This window comes from Lepisosteus oculatus, chromosome 1 (genome assembly GCF_040954835.1).
Source record: "Lepisosteus oculatus isolate fLepOcu1 chromosome 1, fLepOcu1.hap2, whole genome shotgun sequence".
Lineage (NCBI taxonomy): Eukaryota > Metazoa > Chordata > Actinopteri > Semionotiformes > Lepisosteidae > Lepisosteus > Lepisosteus oculatus.
Window position 1 is genome coordinate 57858981 of NC_090696.1, and position 18712 is coordinate 57877692.

The window sequence follows — 18712 nt, forward strand, 5'->3', positions numbered from 1 at the left end:
GGCATGCTGGGAGTGGTAGCCGGGAAGAGTCTGAGGGTCAGCACGATGACCAGCGGCTGACCCTGCCTGTGTAAATAATGTCCTAGTAATTCTAGTGCCCTGTGTAGTCCTGTAAAAGTAGAGTGTGTTGTTAGGTAATTACCACCCTAAATGTGTGTACGTGTTTGTCAGTTTCCTCATGTGTGTGTAGATCCTGTGTTTGGTTTTTGGTGTGGTTGTAAAATAAAGCCAGTGCTTGGTTAATCGCGTCTCCACTGTTCTTTAGTTCTGAGAAAGAACCTGCAAAACGCTACAGTACTATTATTTCATTTAAGGCATATACTGTGCGTTACAAAAGTTAAACATTGCTAATTATACACACCTTTTTCCAATCAATACTTTTATAGCAAGCTCACTTACGTTTTAGACTCAACGTTTTCAAATGTTGCTGGATTACAAGTGATACACATCTTCCAACTTTCGTATTTTAATCACAAACTCACATGCTCAGACAGAAAACATTTAAAGACAAAATTACATTTGTCAGCTGATATCTTACAGAAAATCAAAAACTGAATTATGCTGCTATCTTCCCCAGAACACTTAAAACTTATTGCGGCAAAAGGTGGCTCTAACAAATATTGATGTATGAATTTTACTGCCATTATTTTTACCCTTCAATGTACACTCAAAATTGCAATACCCGCAGATTGATTACTGTCAAATGATAACTAAACATCACTGCCCCCATCGAAATGTGGGTCCTAACTAGAGGAACATTTTTTAAAAAATAAAAAGCTCCACTTAATCTCTCGCAATACAAAAAAACAACAGCTTTTCGTTTTGCTAAATCACGAAATCCCATAATATTTAAAACCCAGCAAAACTGAAAGGTGGAAAAATTGAAAGCACGCGTACGGCTAAAATCCATTTTCTGTGCAGGCACAAAATACAGTTCTATGGGTAAGTAATCTGTACAGTGCACCACGTCTATGTTAGTGGTTATATTAAAAATGCAGTCTGTAATGTATAAAAGTATGACAGTGAAATATTGCCTTGCAGACACTGACAGTTAACAGCTAAGTTAATAATAATAATAATAATAATAATAATAATAATAATAATAATAATAATAATAATAATAATAATAATAATAATAATTGAAGCTCTTTATAGCTTCTTATACCCTGTACTGCTGTATTACTCTAGTACAACAGGCAGTACTGGAGACTCTGAGGTGCCTACGGAGGTCCTTTGAAAGAGGAAGTCGTGTATTCAGGTGGGGATATAAACTTTAGAGGTCTTACAGTAATGCTTGCATTTTAAGGTAATCTGATTTATTTTTTCATTTATTTATTTATTTTTTACATTCAGCCCTACTGGGTGTTTTTCTTTTTGTCGAATTTTCTTTTGAAAACAGTAATGCTAAAGTTCATGCCATAATCTAGGGGTATGGTAAAAAGTTTTGTCCTTATTTTGAAACGCAAAGTTTTTGTGTATCAATCCCTGGGGTTGTTTCGCTTTTTCATAACTGTGAGAACATACAGTATTATACCTGTAGCTGTTATTATTTCAGTTAATGAACTATTTTTCTTGAATTGTTCATATTACTGAACATAACATACTTACAGGTTATGCAACCCGAATACATAAATCAATAGCTGTCTGAAGTCCGTATTTTGCTAACTACATTTAGAGCACCGGTTATAGCCGTTCATTCTCAATATTTGCGATAAATCAAATCTTGCAAAAATGATTCCCTGTAGAAGTTATTAATTTACGTGACAAATTATGCTGTATTGATTAAAATAAAGTGGACGTGCATTTTATTGTTGCTGTCTGTGCTACAAAAGAAATAACTAAATCTTATTGCTTCGTCACCCACAGTCACACGAATGTTACACGACTATCCTAATCTTTAATGGGCTTAAGATGCTTTTGGTTCCTTACGTTTTACATGGGCTCTCATAAAAAATACTGCAATGTTATATTAACTAAATTTGCAGTTCTTCGGAATCCTTAGCATTGTGTTTAGAACAGTTTACGCTGGGCGGCTGCGAGTTGTTATTTAGAACACTTATCTTTTCATTTAAATGTCATATCTCCCATTAGTAACACTGTCTCACAGGTTCACGCTGGCGAAAGATCGGCTGTTTAAACGGGCTCTTGGCTGGCTGAAGAAACACCATGGGAACAGCCGGAAAGGTATTATTTTTATTGACTTAAAAAGTACATTTGCTTTTGTAGGTTGATTTACACCCTTCCTAGGAATAAGACCAGTCTCAGTATATAATCACATTATCATGTAAATATTAGTCAGAGTTACAAAAAGGGTTATGCAGTACTAAGAAGTCTGACTTCTTTGAGATAATGTACCCCAGTGATACTGTGTACAGTACTTTTCCAAGTGAGATTCCTAACCGTGTTACAAAGGTCATTATAGTGTTCTACTTCCAGTAGAACCTGTTAACAGTTACATTAGCTGCATGTCATATTTCTATTCAAAGCCCTTAGTTCCGGTTTATCTGAGTGTTGAGAGGGCTGGGTTGGGGGTGTTGCATCATTGTAAATTAAGTATTCCAATTAAGTACTTGAGAGACATTAAGATTTTTGCTATTTAAATTTACATCCATTATCACTAACCCACATCTTACTGGAAAGCACAACGGCACTCAGTGAATAAGACTGGTTTCCTCCTGCAGTCCAAAGACATGCTGGTACAGTAGGTTAATTGGCTTCTGGGAAAATTGGCCCTGGAGTGTGTGTGTGCGTGTCTGCGTGCCCTGCAATGGACTGGTGTATCCTGCCTTGTGCCCGTTGCTTGCTGGGATCAGCTCCGCCTTCCCTGCGATCCTGAATTGAAATTGAATGAAGCAGTTAGAAAATGGATGGATGAATAAATGAATACTCCATCACAGAATGTGGAAAGTATGCAGTGTGATGACAAGAGCCCACCAGATCTATGACCTTCGTATGTAAAATAAATTTTGTTATATTGCGTATATTAAGATTTAAACAAAATATTCTTAACACTCAGTTCAAGCCTTTTACCATTAAGTAAGTGGCTAACAGATTGAGAAAATACAAACTCCGCGCACATACTGTAGTACCCCAGGGCCCCAGCTCTGTGAGACAATAATGCTAACCACTGTACCACCACGCTGCCCCTGATGTAGCATAAATTATTTAAATAAACTAACAGATTAACAAATTGCAACATCACGAAAACATGCTCTACAGGTGATTCAGTGTAAGGCAGCAGTGGCCTGGGAGCCTGGGAAGCCCCTGTCTATCGAGGAAGTGGAGGTGGCTCCGCCCAAGGCTCATGAAGTTCGTATCAAGGTGAGGCTCCAGCCATTGCATACCACACCATGAAACCAACTCGTACTGGGAATGGAAAGCAATGCCTAAGGCTCTTTTGGCTTGATATCTAGGATTTGTGTGAGAATATCCCTAAAATACCATCTCTTTGACTGATAATGATTTCGTTTGTCTTGACCAAGATAATAAAAAGACTGATTAAAAAAAGACAAATCAATGATGAAGGCATGCAAAGTGTTTTTATATTGTGTTTCTGTAATGAGTGCCTCTATGAATAATATGAGTGGTAATTCATCTGAAATTATTTTGTATGATTAGAAATATACAGTATACCGTATATCCTGCCTGCAACCTGTTACAAAGCATTGGTGCATATGGTATTTTAATATCTTAAACATTTTACAGAGTATGTTGACTATATGTATTTATTGTCATTGAATACATTTTAAATTTCTTTCACTACAAGGGTTTATGAAAAGTTCTTGCTTTGGGTAAAGTGCATGCTAAAATAAAATGCCACCTTCAATTGACAGGATTAATTAATTTTAAATTTTACAACCAAAGTAACTTAAATCTAGTAGTTCGGAAGATTTTTAATTGATATGTTAAGTAATTGCCAATAACTGTGCTAATACTGTAAATACAATATAAAAAGGGAATAATCTGCCCGCTGTATAATGCTACAGATTGCAGCCAGTGGAGTGTGTCACACTGACTGGACCTACGTGTTTGAGATGACTAAAGTGAACCAAACCCGACCCTACCCCATGGTTCTGGGACATGAAGGAGCTGGAATTGTGGAAAGTGTTGGTCCTGGCGTCACAAAATTTACACCAGGTGAGGCCGTTATGGTCTGATGGCTAGGTACATAAAAAATGTAGTTCTTATTAGTTACGTCTCAGTTTCTGTGTTCACATTTCATATTTTGCCTAGTCATATTTAGTCCACGTTTAAAATTATCACGTTTTTAAGTGTAGTGTTGATTTATTTAAAAATCTCATTATAAATCTCATGTGGGCTCCTCTCACTCCTTCCAATGATATTTCCATCCATCCATTTTCTAACCACTTCTTCTTTGTAAGCAATCGGCATGAGACAGCCTAAATAGGACCGCAGTTCCAGTGATATTTTTTCAACAATGTCTTTTCTATAGCTTATTTCAAAACACAAAATCTACATAGATGTAAATCGTTATTCACACACACTGAATTAAAAGAGCTGACTGTGGGTTTGGAACAGACCATAAAAATGTGGCCATTATAAAAATTTAGTCTTCCATACGTCCTCTTTTTTTCATAACGTGCAGGCTCTTCAATTTAGTGCATAGTAAAAAAAGTTTGTGTGTGTTTGTTTCTGTGTGTCTGTCCTGTGTACCATGCCTTGTGCCCATTGCTTGCACCCTGAATTGGAGAACGTGGTTAGAAAATGGATGAATGTTAGTATAAAGTAACTAATTTCAACATATCTATTTATTATACTATGGATATTTTACAATTTATTTAATAGAGGGTGTTATTGATGTTGAGCATTTATTTAAATGTATTTACTATTATTTTGTTACTTAAAAGTGATCAACTTTATGCACACCCTGTGGAAATGATGAATTCCTCTTATCTAATCCTTTAAATAAACTTCTCCCTGTTTTTTTGCAGGTTTGTAAAAAATAAAATTGTATTTAGGTGCAAATCTATTTCTACCAGAACTTTATCACAAGATACAGTTACACTTTAACATCTACAGTACATATCCCACAAAGCTGATATGCTGTAGAACATGTGTGTAGCTGGGATACTTTCAGAACATCCTTAATACAGGAAATCAAAGACATGTTTTCAGAATTTTTGAGGTCGGTGAAGCATAATGTTAGGTTATTATCTGTATCAGATCAGATAATGTCAATCATTGCAAAACAGTTCTTTTAACTGACCAATGGAAATTCTGTCTTAATTGTATTGAAAAGCGCTAGATTGTTTTGTGCCTTAACACCATAAGTATTGAGAAGGATCTTTCATGTAATGTGTTGGAGTCATCTTAGAAAGACAAACAGAGCTCTATGTAATCCAGGTTGGCATCTTCACTGGTATTCCAGTAGGAATCTGTTTTGCAGAAGGATCACCAGAGTTTATGGGGAACAAGATGGTTGTCCAGAAAAGGATATGTTGGACAGCTGCTGTCCTGAACTTGTCCTGCACTGTTATAGACTGTTTGAAACATGCTAGTATAAAACCCATCTAATAACAGGACTCCAAAGTAGCTCCATGATAATTTTAATAAGAGACTTTGTTTGCACAATACATTTATCAGTCCTTTACTGTCACAATTTGTAAGTTTACCATATCCAGAATTTTGTTTCCCTTTATTTAATGCTGAACAGTGCACTGCATCCTAAACGTGCTCTTGTTTTCAGGAGACACAGTCATTCCCCTCTTCCTGCCACAGTGTGGAGAATGCGAGTGCTGCCTGAGTCCTAAAACTAATTTATGTGACAAGAACTGGTAATCTTAAGTCTTTTTTCTTATGTCATCCATATAATGTCCCTTTATAAGTCTTTATAAGTGTGTCGAGGTGAAGATTTTCTTAGTAGTATTGATTGCCCAGGTGGTGATGTACAATGAGTGTCACGAAGCATTTTTCAGGACCCTATGCAGACAGCAGAATCCAGAGAGGAGTGAGAAAACACGGGGAAAAAAGGACTAGGGTAGGGACTGAAGAAGAACAGGGGGCATGTCCAAGGTGCTCTGGTGTTCGGGGGGGGGTGTTCCAAGGCAAAGCTACAAATCCAAAGGGAGTCCTTGATCAGACTCCAATGTCCAAAGCCGGGTGATCTATCCTGACAAACCAGACAAGAGTTAAAAGCCAGAGCGGGATCCGGCGAAGGGTCAGAATAAAAGGGGGTAATGAGGCCAGGCGCTCCCGGACCCAGATGGTCAGGATGCCATTGTGAAGCCTATGCCATCCAGCCCCTCCTGGACTCGCTGGTAGGTGGGCTTCCAGGCGTCCCATCTTCCAAAGCTGAGCCCAGATTGGCAGGAACGTCTGGCACTTAAAGGAAAGGGGCTGGAACTGGAGGCAGGTGCAGGAAACCTGCAGTAAACAAGGAAGGGCTAGAGCCTTCTTAAAAGTAGGGGTTTATGATCGTGACAATGGGCTTAACATTGCTATAGATAGGGGTGTGATAAGTTGGTGGAATAAGAGCTATCTTGGCAGTTGGTGAAATAATGACTCTTGCAACTTCCTTGATGTTTGAAGGCTTCTCAAGTTGGCAGCTGCCAGTTGGCAGTCCTGTAAGGTTCTACAGTATAAAGCATGTCAAGATTTGAATGGCTCAGTGCTAGGGTGGACAGGAAAAGCTCTCTTTTATTCCTGAACATACAATACAGGAAGTTTTACTGAAACCTAAAGCATAGATACAATTGGCAGTTCAAAATTGGATGGGTATAAATGAAAAATGCATAAATACATATTTAATAGAGTACTGTCAAAACTGTTGCTATGGTTATGAGCTTATACTGTACCTTTGATATTTGGTGATATCAAAGTCTAAGTTTGCTGTTCAAATCTACTGCTCAATGCCTAAACAGAGAGCCTGGCAACAATGGGAAAAGGTTTACTTAACTGGCCACATATATTTACTTTTTTAATTTGCAGGGAAAATACACAACAGGGCGTGATGGCAGATGGTACCAGCAGGATAACCTGCAAGGGACAGCAGATCTATCAGTTCATTGGCGTTAGCAGCTTCTCTGAATACACTGTGGTTCCAGACACCTCGGTGACCAAGATTCGAGCCGACGCTCCCCTTGATAAAGTGTGCCTACTGGGATGTGGAATTCCAACTGGGTATGGCGCTGCACTCAACACTGCCAAGGTGACTGCTGCTCGTCTGCTTGAAGCCTTACAATAAATCAAATTAATTAATTCACGTTGTGGTAGATTTCAGGTTAATACCAGTTCATACCTGATTTTGAGGGCTTTCGAAATGCATTGTGGTGATGTCAAGAAACATAACTGTTCATCACTACTGCACAAATATTCCTGAAATAAAATGTTTATCACAATTACATTTTATAGATATCTTTACTTCATATATCAGGGGTTGTAATTTAGCTGCAGAATGTGGAGTGAGATATGCAGTTAACAGAAAGTGATTTCAATAATAGTGAATCAAGAAAAGTTTATTAGACAATCAAAAAGGTATGTCATGATTTTGGAATGTGTAGCATACAAATGTCATCTTTTGCACTGGTAATATGGTAATAACTGGTAATTATTTTTTTTGCCACTGTTCAGGTGTTGTATGACCACATTCCAAAATAACTGTTAATTTACAACTATTCTAGAATTCTTTTAATTCACTATACTATCAAAATAATAGAAATTGGTATGTTTCAAAGGGGCCATTGCATATCCAGAGTAGAGGAAATGGTCTAACACATGATGCCAGCATTTGTAAAATAGCAGAATACCCGGGTTTTTCATCAGTGTGCTGCAGTATGTGTAAGAACACTTATATAGACGACCTCTGAAAAACCATAATTATAATTATATGTACTGTATACAGTATGTTTCTTGGACATCACTGAAGACTATAGCAGACCTGGCTAATGTATTAATTTTGAAAGTCTCCAGGTTTCCAGGCAGTGGCTGGTGCATCAGAAAAAGAAGAAAAAAGCAAATAGGAAAAACTATTCAGGCTACAAGAGCTACTGATTGAGAAGGAGAAACAGGAGATTTCACGTATTATGAAATACCATTGAGTGGTGCTGTATCTCCATAGCCATGTGTGAACTCCAAGTGGAATTGATACCATGTCAGTTGCAGCTTTAATCATGACAGGGTTTAGACTGAACTGCAATTCAGGTTAGTTGTTGAATTTTGTTTTAGGGTGGAATTGAGTATAGTAAACCCCATCCCTGACTTATGTAAAGGTTCCATTATTCCACACATTGTTAAGTAAACAACCCTATCTTAGCCACTGTGTGTACATACAGTATACAGTATAGAGGATTATCATTCATTATATTTATACATTAAAACGATTTGCTTAATGAAAATACATTCCAAGACCCTATAGTTACGATAAAGAACAAATATAGCATACACATAAAAATATACAGTAAACAATTCATTTGATTTTTTTAATGCTCATTCATTGTTTCCCTAATAACATTTAAGGTCAAGACAGCAATACAAGTATAAAAGCTGTGAGTGAAGATCAATCACAGGAGTCTTAGAATCACTTGAGCACTTCCCTGACTAGTTGGGTTATTTATAACTTTAAGTGAAAAATTACGAGATGATATGCAGAGGTGGCACCAAGTGTAAAAGGGAGCCCGGATGGATGTTGGTAGTGACCACATTATGTCGTTTACTCTGTGTGGTTCAGCCATGGAGGGTTACATTGCTTGCTCTTTGTGTATATAACATTAAGTTTGCATCACTCGGAAATTTCATTATGGGATTCGTGAGAGATTTAACATAAAGTCAATACACATGTTGTAGTTGAGGACAGTTTGGTGTTTAAGCTTGGTATTTGAACTCTTCTGTCTCGGCCCACAGGTAGAGCCCGGCTCCAGCTGTGCGGTGTTCGGCCTGGGAGCTGTGGGTCTGGCTGCTGTGATGGGCTGCAAGGCTGCCGGAGCCTCTCGGATCATTGCAGTCGACATCAACAAGGACAAGTTTGAGAAGGCCAAGGTGTTCGGCGCCACTGAGTTTGTCAACCCTAACAACCACAGCAAACCCATCCAGAAGGTCCTGGCTGAGATGACCAAAGGCGGAGTGGACTTCTCCTTCGAGTGTGTTGGGAACGTCTCTGTCATGGTGAGCTCAGTAGGGAAGATGTTCACTTTTAAAAGTTTTATGTAGCAAGAGACCCCATTGATTTAAATGTGGAATTATTAAACATTTTGATAGTTTAAACTAACATACATTTGCTTATGTAGATGACTAATGAAACATTTGGGCTTTTAAATGCATTTTATTTGAATGTAAAAAGTGATGAAGTCCATATGACATGGTGTCCAGCTGTTGCTATGATCTAGAGTTTGTTTAGACTTTATATATCAACTTTCAACACTGTTTACAGCAAATTAATACTTTATTATGCATCTTATCTACTGTCAGACTTGTTTATTCTTGGTATCAAACTTGACTCTTGACCAAACTGGCATATCAGCTCTAAACATTCTCCTACAACAGGATATTGTTTTAAACTATTTTAATTTTGAAAGCTATTGATTTTAAAGTAAGAAGGTGTACCGTTGTATAAGATCAACAGATGTGTAAATGAGTTTTCCTGCAAGCATTTTCTGATCGATGACATCTGAAGTATTGGTTGCCTCCCTCTGTATTCTGTACAATGTGTTAAAGTATGCTGTAGATAGTGTGTAATACCCATAACTTTTGTTTTGAGAGATGTCTCATGATTTATTTGCACATTTTGAACAGATGCTTCTTTTCTGTTTCAGAAATCTGCCCTTGAGTCATGTCGCAAAGGCTGGGGAACTAGTGTCATTGTTGGCTGGAATGAAATGCATGAAGTCTCTACCTCGCCTCTTCAATTAATATTTGGGCGCAATTGGAAAGGCACTTACTTTGGAGGTGAAGTTTGCTGTGTTTTCATTTTAATAGCTAAACTTTTTGTTAAAATACATAAAATTGTAACCGGTGTTTAAAAAACTCCAATCGAACACATTCGAACTGAGATGAAATTAAACAAATATCTTTATCTGAAGACAATTCAGTAATTCTGTATGCTATGTCTGTGTCTAATAATTATTGTTAATTGGTGTTTGATTGCTTACCTGAGACATCTCAGCTCTTTTTTCTATCTTAAAAGATAGGTGTTGTAAGATGTTGCTTAACATCTTAATAGGTGATCAATTTATAATTAACAGATACAGTTTTAATAGTTTAGAATCATTCTAACAAAGAGCATTTTTTTTCTTTCTGAGGAGGTACTATTAGTTACATTTCCAATTTAGTAATAGACCCACTTGAGAGAGGTTCTATAGTGAATAACTGGTAATACCTTGAGAACAATGGCTTTTTTTTAAGAGAGCAGCACAATTTTAAAAATGCATCACAAATCGAAAATTGCAATTAAGAACTCATCTGGATCAAAAGAATGTGCAGGTGTTTCAAGGACCAGGATTAAGAACCACTGGCAAGTTTCTTTTCATTGTTTTGCCTTGATATATTACTGTATGCAAGATTTAGTGTAGAGCAGATGTAGTTGACATACTGTATGTCCTCTGGGGGTACGACAGTGGCACAGTGGTTAGCATTGCTGCCTCAGTCCTGGGGGCCTGGGTTCATGTCTGGAACTCGGGTGCTATCTGTGTGGAGTTTGTATGTTCTCTGTGTTCGCTGGCTGCTCCAGTTACCCCCCCTCACAGCGCAAAGCCAAACTTGAAGGTTAATGGGCCCTGGTGTCAGAGTGTATCTGTGTCTGTGAATGCACTGTTATCCCATCCACAGGGCCGCCTGGATTAGATGCTTTCTAGCTCAGACAGTGTCCAACTGCTCCACAACTCTGAATTGGATGAATGGGTTAGAAAATGAATGGATATGTGACCTGCTCTGCTGTTGTCAGAGATTAGTTAAATTACAGAGAGCTTTAAATATCAGAAGGTGCATTTGAACTATAATAAAGCCATAGTATTTGCAAAACCAAGGCTACTGTTATCAAAACCCAATCCTGAAAATTAATGTCAGAATGCTTGATAATGGTGTAAATTGTAGTGAAGATGTTTTGAATTAACCGAAACATTTAGAAACGGGAACAATAAATTCCAAGCATTCTTGTTGAGAATAAGGAATGTCAACCATAACACATGCCGACATGTATACAAAGATACAAAGGATACAATACACAGTTGTTAATAATGCTGTAACACACTGGGGGTGGTCTTTTTAAAAGGCACACAAATTAAGTTAAAACGAGTTAAAGCACACACAAATGCCATCATAAGTTACAAATTCTGCTGCTCTTTACTTACAGTGCAAGAAAAATAAGAAAGTCTTATCTTACTAACTAGACTTATTCTCTTATTTGATTATACACAATATAAATGCTGGGCAGCGTCTCTCTCTGAGACCCTTCTCAAAATTCTTTCCCCAAAATTTTTTCTCTCTGACTTTTTCCAAAAACTATCTTCCAAAAACTATGCTTTCAAAAATATCTCAAATACGAACTCACAAATTCCAAGCTACTGTATAAGCTCCTCAGTCAGTTGTGATTTATTATGGTCTGTGATGGCCTGGAATCTCATCCAGGGTGTATCCCGTCTTGCACCTGTTGCTTACTGAGATAGGCCCCTTAAACCCTGTATTGGATAAAGTAGTAAATAGATTGATGGGTGGACTTATTGCAATTGATCAAAACAAAGTGAAGAAGCTCCGTCTCAGAAAGGTTTAACCAATCTCATATTTTTGTGTGGCTTCATCGATGGGTGTAGTATTTACACCATGTGGGTGGGTGAGTGAGTTATGTTTGGATGAATGTAGCTTGTCTGACACAGATGTATAACACTTTGCTGTGTGGGTTAATGCAAAGTATATTGATGCTGTCTCTCACAGGCTGGAAGAGTGTGGAGAGTGTGCCCAAGCTGGTGGAGGATTACATGGCAAAGAGGCTGAAGCTGGATGAGTTTGTGAGCCACACTTTGCCCTTGGACAGAGTGAATGAGGCCTTTGACCTCATGACTAGTGGGAAAAGGTAGCAAAAAATGAGAATCGGTCTATAGTATTGGTAATGTTTCAATTACTCAATCATGGCTCAGCTATAAAGCTGGTTTCAGAAGTACTATCCTTAAAATCATGTTAAGGGGAATGTTAGGGTATTATATTTGCTCATTCCCAAATCCAAACCAAAACAAAAAATACAAAGCCTGTATGTGTGAATGTAAAGGTTGGAATCACTGTGGAAATAACAGACAAAGGGCAACAAAGTGTCTTAAGAACTTAGGAAAGTCTGGGAAAGCTTTGAAGAGATAAATATCAGTTTCCTTCTTCAGAAATTTTGTCTGAGGTCTTTTGTCCTAATGATTTGTTTCTTTACAAATTATGCACTTCACCGAGTAACCAGTAGATTTCTTAATATGTCTCATTGCCAATGGGAATTTGTAATGTAAAAATTCATTTCAAATTTACCATTTTACACCTTTAATACAATTTTCATTAGAAGCACAACATCTATAGTATAGCATCATTAATACTGTATATAGACATGTCAGGATCACACCACAATTTTACTAATATGCAGTCCTTTGATTTTTAACTATCAATGTTTTTGGCTTGGATTCTCTAAATTACGCAATTCTAAAATGTAAGAAGTGAAATTTGCTCCTTTTATTTGTGCAAGATTCTTGACAAGGGTCAATGGACTCTTCACTATTTTGTCTCTGACTGATCATTTACTCATACTTTATTTTGGCTACATTCACTGATTTCTAAAAGGGAAAATGACCCAACACGTTTTTGTAAAAAAAGTATCCAGGGAAAGGATCTTTTACACAGGACTCTGCTTGTGAATACAAAAAATGTGTTCTGTTTGGCCTTAAGTGTAAATCCTCATTACCATTATTATCTTTCTCCAACCACAGTAGTTGTGCCACCGCAGGAGTAATGATGACTGTGTATTCTTCTCATTGGAATGTGCCATTTTCTGCTTTCTGTCACTGTGGAGAACAATCTTGGCCAGTTGAAGTTTACTCAACTACAGCAAAGCTTAGCCACTTCTGCACAAATGCTTGTCAGTCAGCCACAGTCAGCTGATAACAAATATAACCCAGACTCAGTGGCAATGCCAGACAATATCTGGACTGTAGGGCTCAACTTGAGCACTAAACCACTGTGCCGCTCTCCCTACAGAAGCACACATACTCATTGCAGTGTAAATACAGAACTGAACTGAACTACAGTACTGTACTTATCAATGTGACATGACAGCCACTATTTTTTTTCCCAGCCTCTTTTCTATTTCTTGTATTTTCTCAGTAATCTCTGTAATGTAGACTGGTTTAAATTGTACCAGGAAACTGTATGCAGTGTTATATCATATATATGAAGCATGTTCTGAAGTGCTTCTTTGCTTGTGAAAATTTTGTCATAAGCAAGACTGGGAAACAAGCTTGTGTGTCGCTGTTGTACTTGCAGAAATATAACTTAAGACATCTTCTTTATTTGGGAACTGTAGTACTAAACAGTGCATTTCTACAGTATGTATCACCAACTGATGTTGATAGTAATTTTCTAATACATAGAGAATATCATGACTTGCAAAATGTTAGAAATGTATCTTATACACTACAAGAATGCCCATAGTCTGAATGTTTTTTTTTATTTTGCTATTTTAGAAATATTCTTTAACATTTTCAAAAATGTTTAGCAGAAAATAGTTTGCAACAATTGACTCCAAGAATCATTTCCACATTTCTAATGTGTTGGTTGTTTTTTTCCTACTATGTGATCAACTGTAAATCTAAAAAACTGTACTTTTTTGGTAGATTAATACAAAACATTCTAAATGAAGGTTATTGTGTAATCTAAACATTTCTGCAGTTCTGGAATAGCAAAATATTGCACTGGTTTGATTGCTTTCTGGGAAATCTAATGTGGCCTCAGTTGAGAAGGTGGCTTAGAATGGAGCTGACATTTGGTGTCAGTGTAAATGCAGTAATAGCAGACATACTGTACAATACAACAAACAGAATATTAAGTGCTGTTTAATGCGAAAATGAAATCTAATTGATGTCTTGACTTTTATTTTTGTCTGTTTTTTTCAGCATCCGAACAGTCATAAAAATGTCAGATTAATTTATGCAGCTGTTTGCAGAAGACAACTTAGAGGACTCTTCTCCATTTGTGTGTCCTGTTCCTAAGAAAATAAAATACATACTTATGCATACAGTATGTGGTGGGTATTCTCAGTCCTTACTTTGATATGAACAATCCCCTCTGAACATACAGTACAGAAAAATCATATTAACTGACACTGAAATTAGGATTCCGAAACACTTTATTATAGAAATACCCTTAACTGTGGAATAGATCAGGCATAAAACCATAAAACCTAATGTCATTATTTACTCTTACATTAATTTACAGAAATCAAGTGGCATTCATTCATTCATAAATCACTCGTTTTTTAAATTGATTTATAAGATTTTTACGTGGATATTGTAACAGAATGTAGGGCAGTGTTATAGAGAGCATATTTTTTGTACAGAGAGTTCTGAGAAGTCTCTACTCATTATAACCCTGTCTGCTGAATTTTGTAGTTTCCCATGCCTGGTCCTTAAAGGGAGGGACACTTAATTAGCTGAGTAATGAGACTCAGCTCTCAACAATTAACTTCTTTCTCAACCTATAAAATGGCAACATTTTGTCTTCTGGTTTGGGAAAAGACCAGAATTTTTCCAAGGAAGGATGTAAAATAGATTTTTCTGGTTTGAAAGTGTGTTGAAAGATGAACTCTGTGCTGCACTATAAAACTCACTGGAATAGTTAACAATACTAGAAGAGCATTTGTGAGGCTTGTTTTCCTGTAGTACATAATATTATACAATTGAAAGATCCCAGCTGGTAGTGATGTGACACCCCTAAACTGTCACAATTTTTTTTTTATTGAAACTTGGGTCTTTAAACAGTTAACGTTTTGGCTGTTCCTCCTTTAGATTTTCAAATGGGTAGGGTAAATAAGGCTAAAGATGAGTAAGCGAACAGCTGCAAAATCATTCAGCAAAAACAAGGTGATGCCTTAATACAGATTTAGGGCATATCTGGAATTTCACATACAGTAGATGCCTAGATGTCTTCCTTTAGGACAGCTGTGTCTACGGGTTTTCTTTCCAGCTCAGTGCTTAACAAGCCAATTAAATTGATTATTGTCCTACAGTAATTGCAGTAATTTAACAGTTCATCTCAGCTCTTAAGATGCTGCTGATTTCACGAGAGCTATAAAATCTGTTGGACTGAAGCCCTTCAGGACTGGAATTTGGCCTCTCTAGTTTAATACTACTGTGAGAAATAAGTTTGCTTGACAGTTGTTTTGCTGTGCACTCCCACACTGCTAGAAAGTTCTGCGTCCATCTGTCACATTTATTTAATTTAAAATGGCTGTACATGGGGGGTGACATCTTCACTCATTCAGCAAACAACATTTCAAGATACAACATTTCAAGAAACACTGCTTTTCAGCACTATTTAATTTACATTTTTTAATGAAGGAAATTTAGTTATTATGTAGCCCTAAATATGTCTAGTATTGCACTTATTGCCTTTCAAGTGTTGTTGAAGTTGTTGTTTGCTGTCATTGTCTGTAACTTCTTGTATCTTTCATAAATTTCTTCCACAGTATATTAGCACTGTTATTTGCTTCGATTCTCTGAGACATACAGTGCCTTGCAAAAGTATTTAGAACCTTGAACAGTTTCATTGCATAAGTATTCAAACCCTTTGCTGGTGCAAATCTAACTTAATTTAGATGCACAAACGTACCTTACCAAGTCTCTGTGTAAATGTATTAGTGACTTGTGTAATTTCAGAGTAACTAATCAATACCTGTTTCTGCAAGGCCTCTTGGTTATGTAGTCAATTTCAAGTAAACATTCAGCTTTGAAGACCAAGAAGCTTTTAAAACAACAGGTGGATAATGTTGTATAAAGGTACAGATCAGGCAAAATGATAAAAACATTTCAGGCATAAAAAAACATTTCAAAGACCCTTAACATATCATTAAGTACAGTAGGTGAAGGTGATCATTAATAAACGGAAGGAAGCCAGATGCTTCCTAGATGAATCAGGTGTCCCTTCAAATTGTTCAGAAGGTCAAGGAGGAAACTGGTTAAGGATGCCACTGTGAAGCTAACAGTGACTTTGGAACAGGTGCAGAATTCTGTGCCTGAGATTGAAGGAAATTTCCATGGGTCTAACTGGGATAAAATCCAGTTAATATCCCATGTCGGACAAGACAAAATTGGAACTTTTTGTTCTAAATGCAAAGCTTTTCATCTGATGAAAACTCAAGAAAGTGGATCAGGTGGTCAACACCATCCTTACTGTCACGCATGGTGGTGGCAACATTAGGTTATCATTCTGTTTCTCATCAACAGGACTGAGAATCTTGTCAAGAGTGATGGGAACACAGACAGACCAAAGTATTAGCTAATCTTAGAGGAAAACCTGCTTCAGACCTTTACAGTAACTGCGCTACTATGTTGCCTTTTAGCAGGACTATCCAGGCCAATACCACACTGGAGGGGCCTAAGAAAGACTTTAATACTACAGTCCATAAGTGATCCTCAAGAACTGTGAGAGAGCTTGAACAAATCTGCAAAGAAGAACGGGCAAATTATTAACTGCCAAAAATGCTTCCACCAAATGTGGAGTTAATAGGTATGAATTCTTATGCAATCAGTATATTCAAAATTGTCCTCTAGTTTTTGCTATAATTTAGAAGTATTCAGTTTGTGCTTGGGCATTCAGGTTTTTCAATAAAATATTAAGTCTAAAAGATGTGTAATGCATCATTATGTAATTTCACAAAACCAGACACCAAAGGAAGGATCTCAATACATTTTCAAGGCACTCTGTATCAGGTTATTCAAGGAGAATGTGACTTCCTGTCAGCAATCTGTTGCTATATTCATTGCTAAAATTGTGAGTCAATGTCATAAAGTTTATGGTTCGTGCAAAGTTGAAGAATGCTTAGAAAATATCTAAGTTGTTTTTAAAAAAACATCTGAGAGTTTTAAAATCAGAATATGTGTACAAGAACTATGTAGAATTGTGTAAATTAGGTGAAATAGCTGATATATTAGTGAAGGGTATTAATGTACCTCGGAGTACAGTATAAAACAGGAGTTGACAGTATTCTGGTTTTCAAGTTCTCTGTGATTTTCAGGCAAATTGGTCTTATCTGAAGTAATTTCATCAAATCACATTACTTCAAAATTAATCAAAAACAATCATTGAGTTCTTTGAATTATTTATACAAAACAGTAATGCATTTTAGTCAAACAAGTACATTCACAAGATTTTCAGACTTCTGAATTAATCCCTAACTTTCTCCAGTGCAAAACATGGAGAAAGCTATTTGACTGATTTACAGTCAGTGTTGAGTTAAGCCCCTTGGCTTGATTTTCTTGATGTAACTGTTTGCCAAAAAACCTCAGAATTGTAAATCATATCTGTTTCTCAAATGCTATGTTCAGATTGCCAAATCTGATATCTTGGAATCTGATCAAACAGGACTGTAATTTTAGTACTACCAGAGTAGAGATATCCACAAGAATTTCTGCAGATTAAAAACATGTGCAGAAATTGGCCTTGAATAGTGATCTGAAATGAGCAGTGAAAGAGGCTGTTTGACCAAGATGGATACAGTAACACAATGTTCTGGTTTCTTTGCTTGAACCTGTGTAGGCCTGTCATATTGGCATGTAAATAAATGTGAAAATTGATTTGCATTAGGTGCATAATGTATTGGAAAAACAACTGCACCATTCAAATGGTTGGTTGAATGTGATCCTGTCTATTTTTCCTTAGTGCGATTCCACTTTCCATGGTAAATTTGGTGGTGGAGTTAGCTGGTTGTCAGTTATCATTGCTGCCTCCGGGATATTTGCGGTTATGCAGTGTGGTTGGTAAGGGATGCACCTCTCTTCCAGTTGGCACTGATCCTCCAGTACTGGGCTATGTTTCCTGTGATGTGTTAAGTCACAATTTGCTCAAAGGTGTGCAGGTTGAAGGAATGTGCCTAGGCTTTCTAATTTTCATCTGTGGGTGGTCAGGTGAACATAGCTGAGAATTAAAAAACAATTGACTATGTATTGGTGAATCTTAAACATGATTAAACATTAAACATGATTAAGTGGAGTCCAGGTGACTTAGTTAGCCTTTTCAGGTTCTCAACACAAACGAAACACTCAAAAATCCCAACCAATGTGTACTGTATCCAGAAACACCATTCACCATTTATCTTATAAATACAATTGTTTGTTTTTACAAGGATTAGAGGGTCTTGTCTGCTAAGGTGACCATAAACGTGCCACAAACAAGGGCAGGCTGGAGGACATCAGTTCCAACAAGCATCCCTTAGGGTCTAATGCACTGGAGACTGCAGGGAATGCAGATAGTCATCTCCCACAGAGAGATAGAGCAAGGAGAGCAGAGGTTTCACCCAGGCTACACCCTCTCCTTCAGATGGGAATTAACAGGGAGAGCAGTGTCATCATGCACCCAATGTCCTCTGCTTTCCCTGGTTTGAAAAAAAAAGCCTCTCTCACTCTTACAGTGGGCTTTGGACCAGATCTCCCACTCCACTCCCCTCTCTCCCTCCCGACAGACTTTCATCTTTTTCATTCTATGGAAAAAGGTTCCAGAACATCTGATCCTTTTGATCCTTGCT

General features: G+C 37.2%; 1 protein-coding gene across 4 annotated transcripts; it reads left to right on the forward strand.

The window, feature by feature from the left end:
* The first annotated feature begins 858 nt into the window (after positions 1-858).
* LOC102690327 (alcohol dehydrogenase class-3-like) lies at positions 859-14214 on the forward strand. Of its 4 annotated transcripts, none has more exons than XM_015345213.2 (11): positions 859-942; positions 1189-1258; positions 2108-2184; positions 3220-3321; positions 3987-4137; positions 5708-5795; positions 6949-7168; positions 8860-9120; positions 9768-9900; positions 11881-12019; positions 14088-14214. In XM_015345213.2, exons 3-11 carry the CDS (start codon positions 2167-2169, stop codon positions 14116-14118), a joined length of 1143 nt encoding a protein of 380 aa, XP_015200699.1. In that variant the 5' UTR covers positions 859-942; positions 1189-1258; positions 2108-2166; the 3' UTR covers positions 14119-14214. The 4 variants fall into 4 exon arrangements, with proteins under 4 accessions (XP_015200699.1, XP_015200696.1, XP_006629897.1 ...); XM_015345210.2 differs by having other exon boundaries at positions 860-942; positions 1189-1306; positions 2092-2184; XM_006629834.3 differs by having other exon boundaries at positions 860-942; positions 1189-1306.
* Positions 14215-18712: the final 4498 nt, after the last annotated feature.